The 12,862-nt window shown below is 44.8% G+C and overlaps 1 protein-coding gene across 5 annotated transcripts in view; it reads left to right on the top strand.

The window, feature by feature from the left end:
• Positions 1-12,862, top strand: part of TADA2A (transcriptional adaptor 2A) — a 49,247-nt gene that overhangs the window by 23,564 nt on the left and 12,821 nt on the right. For all 5 annotated transcript variants that reach the window (XM_015426767.1, XM_015426764.1, XM_015426766.1 and 2 more), the window contains exons 11-12: positions 1,256-1,366; positions 4,388-4,459. In XM_015426767.1, coding sequence (XP_015282253.1) covers positions 1,256-1,366; positions 4,388-4,459 — 183 coding nt within the window. The remainder of the gene's footprint in view (positions 1-1,255; positions 1,367-4,387; positions 4,460-12,862) is intronic.

The raw sequence follows: 12,862 nt of genomic DNA, 5'->3' as shown, positions 1-12,862 counted from the left end.
CTCCCACGCCCCCCCCCCCCCGCCCAAGAGCTAGCAATCCAAAACAGTCCAGTGGAGCCTGAGCGGTGGGTGTTGCCTTCTGACACACTTCCGGTGATGGCAGGGGGTGTGGCATATGCAAATAAGTTATGCTAATGAGCTCATGCACCTCTTTTTCTATGAAATTACCCCTGCTTAAGACTGCCCTTGGTAATGCATAGACCCATACAACATCACCACAATTTGTGTTACATTGACATTGCAGAGACTGTACTGTTGCAGATGCTTAAAATGTGTTGAGGTGGGGAAACCACAGGTAGAGACATAAACATACAAACAGCTTATGTCATGGAGCAGATTTCCATGACTAGGTTTGGGATTAGCTTCCACCTGTGCTAAACCACATATAAACCCTTTTACCTGCCACTCCCACAGTGGTTAGTTTTATGGTAGCAGAGAAGCAGCTTGGGAGAACCTATGTGAGATGAATGGCCAACAATTAGGAGGGAAATTTGAGCTAACTGCACAGACCTCACTTCCGCCTTGTCACACGATGCAGAGTCTCACCTGGCAGGGAACAAATTCAGGTGGGGTAGCTGTGTTGCAGCAGAACAGAGTTTGAGTCCAGTAGCACCTTTAAGACCAACAAAGTTTTATTCAAGGTATAAGCTTTCATGTGCATGCACACTTCCTCAGACACATTGAAAGGGACGTTTTATCAGTCCATACATATAAATAAAGGGTGAACAGCAAATTAGCTTATAACATAATGAAGTTGTTTTAACAGATGTGAGCACCAAACAGGGATAACAAACTTAAGTTTATATGGTCAGCATTTATTTGGATTCAATGCGGGGGGGGGGGGACAACAAGTAAATACGTCATTTTTTTTACATGTTTGTTTGTTTTCCTCCCCGGAATTGAATCCAAACAAATGCTGACCATATAAACTTAGTTTGTTATCCCTGTTTGGTGCTCACATTTGTTAAAACAGCTTCATTATGTTATATGCTACTTTGCTGTTCACCCTCTATTTATATGTATGGACTGATAACTTCCATTTCAATGTGCCTGAGGAGGTGTGTGTGCACACAAAAGCTCACACCTTGAATAAAACTTCTTTGGTCTTGAAGGTGGCACTGGACTCAAACTTTGTTCTACTGACAGGAAACAGTATCTGAAGTCAGTACATGAGTGTCTTCATCTCGTTAGTACTTTACTTTTCTGTCTCCCTTGTTAAGAACATGGCTTTTCTGTGTCTGCATCTCTGTTGTAGTTCTAGAAAGAAGATACCCAAAGGAGGTTCAAGATCTTTATGAAACCATGAGGCGTTTTGCAAGAATACTAGGACCAATGGAGCATGACAAATTCATTGAAAGCAATGCATGTAAGCATCTGGACTTCATTTTTCATGTTCTTTTCTCTGTCAGCAGCAGAAAACATGGTGGCCTGTGTAAAGATCAGACATGACTTCTAGAATCATAGAATTATACAGTTGGAAGGGACCTCCAGGGTCATCTAGTCCAACCCCCTGCACAATGCAGGAAATTCACAAATACCTCACCCTTCAGACCCCCAGTGACCAGAAGGTGACCAAAAACCTCCAGGATCTCCAGCCAAACTGATCTGGAGAAAAATTGCTTCCTGACCCCAAAGTGGTGATCAGCATTTCCCTGGGCGTGTAAGAAAGGGCCACAAGACCTAAGCATTAAGGCAACCCTTCCTGCCCTCCCTCTCATGATCTAAGTTCCCAGAATCAGCATTGCTGTCAGAGGGCCATCTAGCCTCTGTTTGAAAACCTCCAAAGAAGGAGAGCCCACCACCTCCCGAGGAAGCCTGTTCCACTGAGGAACCGCTCTAACTGTCAAGAAGTTCCTCCTAATGTTTAGCCAAAAACTCTTTTGATTTAATTTCAACCCATTGGTTCTGGTCTGACCTTCTGTAAACTGTAACAAGGGGCATCAAATATCCCATGCCAAAATATCTTGGCACCTGCAGTAATTGCACCATTTGTGTTCTGCAATAAAATCATCTGTAAAGTCAGCATTTGTTAGTGAAAGAGTACGTAAGCTTTGTAATTGCACTAAGGTCTTAAACCAGTGGGTACAAGGGTGTGTACGAGCAGATAAATGAAGTCTATCTTTCTGCTACATCGTACACATAATCGTTCTCTTAGTAACTTCAAAGGGTAGTCTGTTTACAAAGCTGTTAGCATTTCAGATATAAAATACATTGTCTCACTTGGATATGGTAGCAGTTTTAGCTGGAAAAAGGAAAAGCAAAGTAAAAATAAGCTGGTTAGAGACACGAGGTCTGCTACTAGCTTCTGAATTTTTACCTTAGGGTACGTCTCTTATTTTTTTAAAGTCAGAAACAGTATTGGCAGAAATGGTCATGTCAAGGTGAAACTGTTCTTGTGTATGTTGAAGGGAAGGCAGAAAATAAGCAAAGTCCCCTGTTTCACTCAGTACATTTTTTTGCGCTGCTCACAAGCCTGCCTATTCCTAGTTCAACAGAATTTCTTTTGCTTGCCCTGACTAGCCTTATTAGAAAGACAGTGAATATCTGTGATTTTTCATTTTGGAAAGTGAAAATCATATCTTCGCAGTTGTAAGCAACTGCACCTGATTAAAGTAACACATTTCCAGAGAATTGTGGCTCTCCCTCTACATCTGCTGCCTAGTGCAGCAACATCATGAATAAGATACTGTGGAATTAATCCAAATGCAAAGAATCTTGATCACATGAAAGCATCATATGTAGCACGTTTGCTTTGAATAGAGGACATAAGCTCTAGGAAGCTATGCACTAGGAGTGTGCACTTGGTATAAACCAAGCCGGAAAAATACACGATAAGTACCTTATCAGTATTTATTGGGTATTTTCTCAGCCGATTACTAAGGGGGGTAGTAATTTGGCTATCCAAAAATGGCTGCCCCCCAAAAATCGCAGATATTTTCAGTATTTCTTCGGGCTGCCGAATAGCTTCTCTGCACCTTCTCTGCAGCGCAGCTTGTAAAACACATTTAAAGGGACCGTCCCTTTAAATGTGTTAGGCAAGCCACGCCATGAGTGAACTCCCTTCTGGGTTCACTTGCAGTGTGGCTTGCCAAACACATTTAAAGGGACTATCCGTTTAAATGCATTCAGTGAACTCCAAAACTGTGAGTTCATCCTTCCAGCTTATGACATAGCTTGCCAAATGCATTTCAAGGGACCATTCCTTTAAATGCTGAGCCGAAAAATTTGGCAATTCTGATTATTTTCCAAATCTCAATTACCCCCCCCCTGGCCTGGCAGCAGGAGCAAGGAAGGGAGAGGACAGTGTGCCCCAGTAAACAGCTTGAGGCCAGATCTACCTTCATAGGTAATAAAATTTAAAAGGCTGGTGTGCTGCCAAACAGCCGTTTGCCAGAGGCATTTCCTCTCTCCTTCCCTATCCCAGCAACACCCGAAACACTCCTGGAATTCCAAGAGATAAATTGTTACCCCCAGAATTTTGGGATTGCTTGGGGTCATTTCAAATATCCTCAATTGACTCCAAACAGCTAATTTTGGTTTAATTTCAGCTCAGCTATATCCAAATACATACCCCTAATGTACAGCGACCTGGCTTATTGCCAGGCTTACCTGTGTGCCTCAATACTAGTTAAAAACTAGCTACCCATGACATACAAACACCCACCCACTGTTACCTGGCATTAGCTTCTCCACCCCCACACTGAGGTTCTAAAGATCCAGGCTTCGAATCTCAGTTTGTAGTGAGGGAATTAATTCCAATTATGTTTGCCAGGTGAATGCAAGCTAAGCCATATGTACAAGGGTATGTAATGATTAGGCACAGAGTTACTTTCACGAGTAATTTTCAGGGTGAAACACATTGTTTTCATGGACCACATATGCCCGCCCACACACACCTTTATTTATCGCTAAAGACCACTGTATCTCACAGGCTTGCTAAATGTCTTTTGTACCCATTTGAAAACTCTGCCACCAATACCAAAATGCACCGGACAGTGCCCAATTTTATCTCCTCACCTAACTATCAGTGCTGACCATGCAGAAACACCTAAGAGACGAAACACATGCCTGCCCACTATCAAAACAGCTAGGCATTTGGTATGCTTTTTAAGAAAACAACTGATATCTTGTAGACTCTCTGTCATGCAAAAAGCTAATGCAGTGTAGCGGACAAAGTGCTGGTCTTGGATCAGGGAGCCCACCTGGGCTGTATTTCACTGGGTGGCCTCCTGCAGATTACTCTCCGCTGAACCTGTCTCCCAAAATTGTTGTGAGGCTGAAATAATCCCATTTTGTTCGTGCTCAGAGAAGGAAACACAACAAAATCCAAAGTGTAACTTGTATTTTTTTCCCTCCATTTCACTGTTATTCTAAATGGGGAGATCAGTGGAATTTGAGCTGCGAAGGGAAATCAAACGACTACAGGAATACAGGACAGCCGGCATCACTAATTTTTGCAGTAAGTGTGTATGTGATAAATTAGTCATGATCGTGCTGACATATTTACACACAGGATATATCACTGAGAAGGCACTTCCTTCAGAAACATGTTTGTTTGGCAGCATTGTGCATTAGAGAAAACATCACCTCAACTGGTTTTAACCCTGGATCTCAAGGCAGCGTCCAAGTGGCAGTTGCTACACTCGTCAGTAGTGACCAGGTCTGAAGGCATTGGGGAACTAACTGGCTGACTCATGAGCCCATGAGCGCCTTTCATCCGAAGGAGACAATAATTTAATCTCTCATCATCATGTCTTACTTCCTGTGGAAAAAATCTTGCTGCCAAATAGACCCACTTTAAATCACTGGGGCTTTTTTGATTATGTTTATAAGAGCAGCAAGGCCTAACTAGACAGATATTCAGGCTCTCACATCACTTGTCTACTGAATACATTACAATCTCTGGCTTGCTTATATGTCCAAGGACTGTATCAGAAGTTGCAGCTGGGGGGAAAAAAACCCAGTAATCCACTGGCAAGGTGAGGCTTAATAACATGCCTGTCTCACTCCAGGGAACTGATAATGGAAGCTGTAGCAGAGATGTTCTTTTTTCCATCATAATTCCATAGGGAAACAAAGAGACTGTCTCTGCTGGTGTGAAGCTGCCCTAGTTACTGCATCACACAGCAACAAACCTAGATTTGCCATGCAGCAAACTTTCAGACAGCAGCAGGCAATTATGGCTCCCTGTTGAGTGTACAATGCTCATGCTTGCAAGCAGACGTTTGTGTCTGCATTTTATTTCTTAAAGCAAACACCTCAGATTAAGAACACATCCACAAGGTAACATGAGACAAGCTTTTCGGCATAATTCTCCAAACCAGATAGCGTTGTACACCTGGGCAGAGCGTGCCACTTCCAATGGCAGGAAGGGTTTCACATGATAGAATGCCACTCCACACAAAATGATTCTAGACTAGATGTTGAGGAGGGTTCCAGCTTAACCTTCTTCACAATACGCTCATTTTTATGGGTAGGAATAATTTCCTCACCACTACCTTTAGGGCGTATTCATCATGAGATCTGCCATCTGCAGCATGGTATAGTACGATCCACAAACAGGATGGCCACCTCATAAGCTTCTGTGCAAACTAGGCCTTGGGGGAATTGACCGTGGACATCTTCCATAAATTATTATCAATGCTGCTGTAACATTTCTAGAATTGCCGTGCATGAGAGAGTATTATAATTAGGGCTGTGTAGTGTATACTTTGCTAGGTAACATCACCACTTTTCTCAACTATAGTAAAACTAATTTCTACATGATACATTTTAATATTACAGAAGGCCCAGCAGGAAGTGTCAGAAATTTTTGTCTATTTTTCTTTTTCAGTTTATACTTGCGGCATGATACATTATACTTTACCTGCAAACAAAAATAACATTTGCAGTTATATGTCATTGTTTTCTGACACTTCCCACCAGGCTTCCTTACAAACTTAAGAATTACTGGTAGATGTCAACATTCACCAAATTTGACGTTTTAATGAAAAATCCATGAGGCCTTAACTGTTTGATCGTCTTCTTGTGGTCCCTGTGCAGTCATACATTTGGGTTTTGGGCCTGCCTATGAACCCAACCTTGGAGATCTAAGACAGCGAGCCTCAGAGTTTTAGTGTGCTTTTTCCTCTGCTCTGGGGAGCAGGCTGCTACTGAGCATGCCTGGAGCTGAGGAGAAAGCCCTGCCCCCACTGAGTTTCTTCTTTACCACTGCCTCATCCAGACCTCTGCTGCGTGTGTTCCTCTCTTCAGTGCCTCAGACTCTTCACCTTCTTCAACTATTTTGAACTTCTTTTTTCCTCATCGATTCCTACAAAAAAGGACCCTTAATGAGTGTTGCTTTCCTCCTTTCCTCACCTCCCCCCCCTTCCCACCCTGACAGAGTCTAAAGGGAAAAACCACCTTTTTAAAAAGCTGCCGATGGTGTGGGTTACCCTTGACGGACAGCCATTTGCTGTGTCTTTTTTGTTTGGGGGAAGGCCACCAGGTGGATACTTGTGCTCATTGTAGCAATTTCAGTAAGCAGGCCAGAAAAAATTGTGCGGCCCATTTAAGAAGTCACTTCATAGAGACCTCGCTTCACCCTTCAATGTCTCAGTCTACGGCTGTTCAGACCTTGCTGCCTCCCCCATCTGAGGGGGAGATTCGGCTGTCGACAGCTCTTCCAAAATCGAAGCAGAAGTTGGACAAAATGGAGAAATGTCCCTCGGAATCGGCGGTATTGGCAGTTCCCACAAAAGCGGAAGTCCGGCAAGGTGGGAAGCGACTGTTGGAATCTTTCCCCGATTCATTGAAACGGAAGTCTTTGAAGAAATCGACCTCTGGCGTGTCAACCCTCTTGACTTTGATGGTTCCCTCAACTTTGATCATCACAGCAGCACCTGTCTCAGTTTCAACCCAGCTCGGAACCGAGCTCCTCCTTGCTACCATGGCCTTGCCGTCTGTTGGCATACCCTCTCCGCCACCTCAGGTTCTTACTATCCCTTCCCATTAGCTGTCGCTGTACAGTCATCTACCATCCGACTTTCTAGATTCTGACTCTGCTTGTCAAGACCGACACCTACAGGATCAAGATGATTGGTTTATCAGCACTCAGTTGCCAGTTTTACCTCGCCACTCGCTGAGTTGATCTTGCTGTATGAGTAGGCAGCTTCTCAGTCAATCAAGGAGAAGAATCATTAAGATACCAGGATATTTTGGATAAAAAAGACAATCTTAAATTACCAGAACAATTATCCTGGTGGAAGAAAGCGCAACTGGAATCGATATATTTGAAGGATAAGAAACAAGGGTTTAATAATAAATTAACTGAACTGGAAGAAATTGTTTTAACAGCAGAAAACAAAGTGATAAAGAAAATATATAAGATCTTATTGGATGATGTGATGGTTGATGAAATAGTGAAAAAAATATGATTGTATGGGCCCAGAATATAGGCCACAATATTAATTTAGAAGAGTGGGAACAGATTTGGCTGAAGAATATAAAATTAACTAATGCTGTGTCATATAAAGAGAACATGTATAAGATGTTTTATAGATGGTATATTACACCAGATAGATTAGCTAAACAAAATGTTAACTGCTCTGATAAATGCTGGAAATTTAAAAATAAGATTGGCTCTTTTTATCACATGTGGTGGCTATGTGATGTTACAAAGAGGTATTGGAGATGGATTCATGAGATAATGGAAAAAATAATAAGAACTAATATCCCGTTTACTCCAGAGATACTGTTATTGAATATATTTCCGAAAGACTTTGATAAAGCAGATAGTTCATATGTCGACAGCTGCAAGGATAGTATATGCCAAATATTGGATGAGATGAGAGCCGGCACAGAATGGACTTTTCAAAAAACTTGGAAGAGATTCTATGATTGGTGTAATGTAAATGCAACTGATAGATAAATGTAGTAATTTGAGAACGCAGAAAAGATAAGCTTAGTAAAATAGATAATGAATTTAGAAATTTAATAAGCAGAAGAAGTGATAAAAGTCTCTTGTTATATGTTATATGTTGTTGGGAGTAGTTGGGTTTTGTTTGTATGTATGTCTGTAGTATATAATGAAAAAAATAATAAAAGTGTACCCTCGGGTACTTCAAAAAAAAAAAATCAAGGTCTCCATCTGCTTGTCAGGACCATAAGGGTCAACACTGGCATCAAACCTGATGTTTGTCAGTTTCCAGATCTCCTTCTCTGCGGACCTACGATAGAGGGTATTATGTTAGCCAACACTGTTTGTGTTTGCCTCTAAGATTCTCACACTTGGACTGTTACCATCATCGTGACCCATACTTCATTCACCATCATGACCAGGGTGATAAATCTCCACCCTATTCTGCGTGCCTGTCTTTGTGTAAGGCTTCTACATCTTCTGTCCCTGCTGCATCACAACCTCTTTTGGCTGCCTTAGGTGCCTCTCCAAAGCTTGGCTCACCTTTGCCTCCCATGCCGTTGGAGGCTCCTATCTACATGCCTGATGATCTCTCGAAACCATCCCATTCTACTTCGGGATCATCTTGCCAGTAATCCGAGGATTTGGATTCAGAACATAAGGACTCATTGAATACCTCTCCAGAACCTGATGTGGGACACCCGGGGTCTCTCTCACCATCGGAGGGCCCTAAGTCCTATCTTATTTATTTATTCAATTTATACCCTGCCCTCCCCACCAAGGCAGGCTCAGGGCAGCGTATTTAAAATTTAAAACAGTTAAAACAATAAATTTCTAAAAATCAATCATAAAATGCTAGTGTGCCAAGTTATAAACTGATGGCGAGACATAATAACAAGTCATCTTAGTAGCAGATCCTAATGGGGTACAATCAGCATTGATGTAGAACTATCTTGGTCCCTTTGCACCAGCGATGCACAGGCTGCGATGTTAATGCCAGGGCACAGGGGTCCCACAGTTCGGCTCCTTAATCGAATACCTGGTGGAAGAGCAGGCCCTGCAGAACTGTAAAAGGCCACACAGGGCTCTGATGTCGTCTGGGAGCTCATTCCGCCAGCACGGAGCCGCCACTGAAAAGGCCCTGGCCCTGATCAAAGCCAGCCTTTGGGGCCCAGGAAGGTCAGACACTTTTGAGACCTTGAGTGTAGTGCTCTCTGGGGAACATGTGAGGAAAGGCCTCAGGTATATAGGCCCATGACCATAAAGAGCTTTAAAGGTAAGAACCAGCACCTTGAAGCAAATTTGGTATGCTATAGGCAGCCAGTGCAGTGCTTTTAGTGCAGGTTGGATGTGCTCCCGAACTGGGAGGCCCAAGAGCAGCCTGGCTGCAGCATTCTGCGCCAGCTGAAGCTTCCAGATTTGGGTCAAGGGCAGCCCTATGTAGAGAGCATTATAGTAGTCTAGTCTTGAGGTGAACATCACATGGATCACCGTTACCAAGTCATTTTGAGACATCTAGAACACCTTGTATTGTTATAAATGACTATAAATTGATTGTTTTATCTTGTTTTTAACTGTTTTAACCGTTGGCATACGTGCCCAGTTTTTGAACCACCCGGAGCCCGCTCGCGGGGAGAGCGGGCTATAAATCTCATAATAAATAAATAAATAAATAAATAAAATTGCATTCAAGGAAGGGAACCAGCTGTCTAATCAGCCAAAGATGGTAAAAGGCTGACTTAGCACTGGCTGTTACTTGGGCCTCCATCATTAGGGACGCATCCAAGAGCACTCCCAGACTCCTAACCTCTGCCGCTGGCATCAGTGGCACCCCATCAAAGGCCGGGAGTGGGATCCCTAAACCCAGGCTGCCTCAACTTAGACTCAGGACCTCTGTCTTCGTCGGATTCAATTTCAGTCAGCTCAGTCTAAGCCAATCAGCCACAGCTTGTAGCACCAGGTCCAGATCTTCCAGTCTGGAGTCAGGCTGACTGCCCAACAACAGATAGAGCTGGGTGTCATCTGCATACTGGTGACAACCCAGCCCATGCCTCTGGGCCATCTGGGCAAGAAGAAGATAAGAGATTGGATTTATACCGTGCCCTTCACTCACTTGGAGTCTCAGAGTGGCTTACAAACTCCTTTCCCTTCCCTTCCCCACAACAGACACCCTATGAGGTAGGTGGTGCTGAGAGAGCTCTGACAGAAACTGCTCTTTTTCAAGAACAGCTCTGACAGAGCTATGGGTTGCCCAAAGTCATCCAACAGCTGCAAGTGGAGGAGTGGGGAATCAAACCCAGTTCTCCCAGATTAGAGTACCGCCCCTTGGAGCACTCCACAAACCAGCGGGTGCCTTTGGGACAGCTGTTCCCCCAGTGCCACCCTTGTCCCCAACCCTGAAAGAGGAAAGCCATTGTAAGGCAGACCCCTGGATCCCAGTGTCGGTGAGGTGGTGGATCAGTAGCTGATGGTCATCTGTGTTGAACGCTGCTGACAGGTCTAACAACAACAGCACCACCAAACCGCCCCAATCCAGATGCCTCCGGATGTCGTCCGTGAGGGTGACCAGTGCCATCTCCGTCCCATGGCCTGGGCGAAAACTGGACTGGAAGGGATTTAATATGGAAGTGCCATCCATCTTGAACTTATATCCATGATGGCAGAGACTCTTAGCATTCAGTTGGTGAGCGATGCTCCTACGGTCACTGACTTGGTTCACAAATTAGTTCAGGCAGAGCTTCTTCCTGGCACTTTATTCCCAATGCTTCCTGTTCATTTGGACACTTTGAAAGAGGCTTGGGACAAACCAGCATCCATTCCACCAGCTCCTAAGTGTTTTGACTCTTTGGACTGGATCCAACCATGTGAAGCTAAATTCCTGTTTTCTCATCCTGCACCTAATTCACTCATAGTACAGTCAGCATCCAAGGCCAAACAAGCTTGCCATCCAGCGCCCCCTGACCGAAAAGGCTGCAAGATTGACACTTTGGGCAGGAAACTGTATTCTTTTACCACCACAGTTAGCAAACTACATAATTAACTGACCTATTTTTCCGCCTATGCATTCTACCTGGCAAACAGATTTACTCCACTGCTGCCAGAATTGTCTGAATCTTCTCAAAAGGTAGCCGCATCTTTGATTACTGAGATCTGTGTTATCTCACCAACAGAGCAATACAGTTCATCACACTGTCTCCTGCTCCTCGAGGCTCTTCGCTGTCACGCATGGCTCAAGACTACCTCCCTCCAGGCTGATGTCAAGGCCCTTTGACGGGGAGGGACTGTTCCACTCTAAGACCGGCCAATATGTCTCCACTGTTGATGACAGCCACAAATGGGCCAAGTGCCTTGGTGTCACTCAAGCTCCTGCTCAGAAGCAGTTGAAACCTTGCCAGTGGACCCCAAGTTTTAAAGGCTGCCAATGATCTCCACACTCCTCTGACTCATGGAAGTGGAAGTGCTCAACTTCTAAATCTGCCTTCCAGCCCAAGTCTAGACCCCAATAGCCTAAAAGGCTGTCTTCCCAGACCAAGCAGTCTCTTTGACTTTGCTCAGCTCCCAGAATTTCCTCTACTTCCCATCACCACCCTACCCTCGGGTACCAGGCTATCTGTGGGAAAACCATCACTGGGGTCATCACCATCATCAGGGTGGGGTATGCCTTAGAGTTTTTACAGCCTCGTTGGACATGCTGCTTCTTACCATCTCCATTATCTCACTTCCTTGAGAACAGAGTAGATGTGTTGCTCTCCAGGGGAGCTATAAAACCAGTGCCCCTATCTCAACACCAGCTGGGGTTTTATTCCTGCTACTTCATTGTCCCCAAATGGGATGGCAACAAACACTTCATCAGGGACTTATGAGGCCTAAATAGTTTAATCAGAAACAGGAAATTCCAGATGATCCATTCTACCACTCTTACTCCAGGATGCCTGGCTGGCACCCCCAGAGCTCCAAAATGCCTATTTCCATGTAACCATACCGCTGCAGCCCCACCGCTATCTTCACTTCATGGTTGGACCCAGTCACTACCAGTACAGGGTCCTTCCCTTTGGACTCTCAACAGCACCACGGGTTTTTATAAAGTGCATGATGGTGGTGGCTGCGGCTGTATGGCTGACTGGTTGCTGATGGCCCCTTCCCTGCAACAATTGTGACAGACCATCACTACGATGTAGTGCCTCCTTCCCAGTCTTGGCCTTTCCGTAAACCTGGCCAAATCTCATCTCCAACCACTGCAAGTACTGCAGTTCATTGGAGCCACCCTTGACACTTGCCATGGGACAGGGCAAACAACCTGCAGTCACTTGTTCAGGACTTTCTCTCCTCGCCAACTCAGATGGCGGAGTCTCTCCAACGCCTACTAGACTTTATGGCAGCAACCACCTTTGTGGTCCCAAACACATCCCTTCACATGCACCCCCTTCGACTGTGGTTTCTGCACCATTTTTGTCCCCAGATCAATCCACAGTCCATGGTGCTGACAATCCCTGCGGTCATCCTCACCTCTATACAGTGGTAGTTGAACAACAACAATCTACTTTGTGGGATGCCCTTTCAGTTGCCTCCTGATTTTGACAAAGGATGCCTCGCTCTGGGGTTGGGGAGCCCATTGTGAGACCCACGTAGCACAGGGTGCCTGTTTGGCTGCCAACAGTACCCTTCACATCAACTGCCTAGAGCTGATGGCTGTCCATCACACATTGAAGATCTTCGACGTGGTCTCTGTGCTTCACACCCATGGGATACAGTGCACCTGCGCTGGATCGATCGGTATTGTAGCAAGCTCTAACGGATTTTCGCGCCCAGACCTCAGGCATGCGCAGGAACCCCACCATGCATGCCCAGAGGGGTGGGCGCGGACATCCCGCCAGTTCCTTTCTTTCCACTGCGCTGGAAGCACCTTCCTTTCGTCGGTCAGATTAGTAGCTATTTTCCTCAGAGGCTCTTCGGATTTCTTTTCAG

Source organism: Gekko japonicus, unplaced genomic scaffold (genome assembly GCF_001447785.1).
Source record: "Gekko japonicus isolate JY-2015 unplaced genomic scaffold, Gekko_japonicus_V1.1 scaffold4522, whole genome shotgun sequence".
In the NCBI taxonomy this organism is placed as follows: domain Eukaryota; kingdom Metazoa; phylum Chordata; class Lepidosauria; order Squamata; family Gekkonidae; genus Gekko; species Gekko japonicus.
Note: the sequence above shows the minus strand (reverse complement) of the source record. Positions and strands in the feature narration are given on the sequence as shown.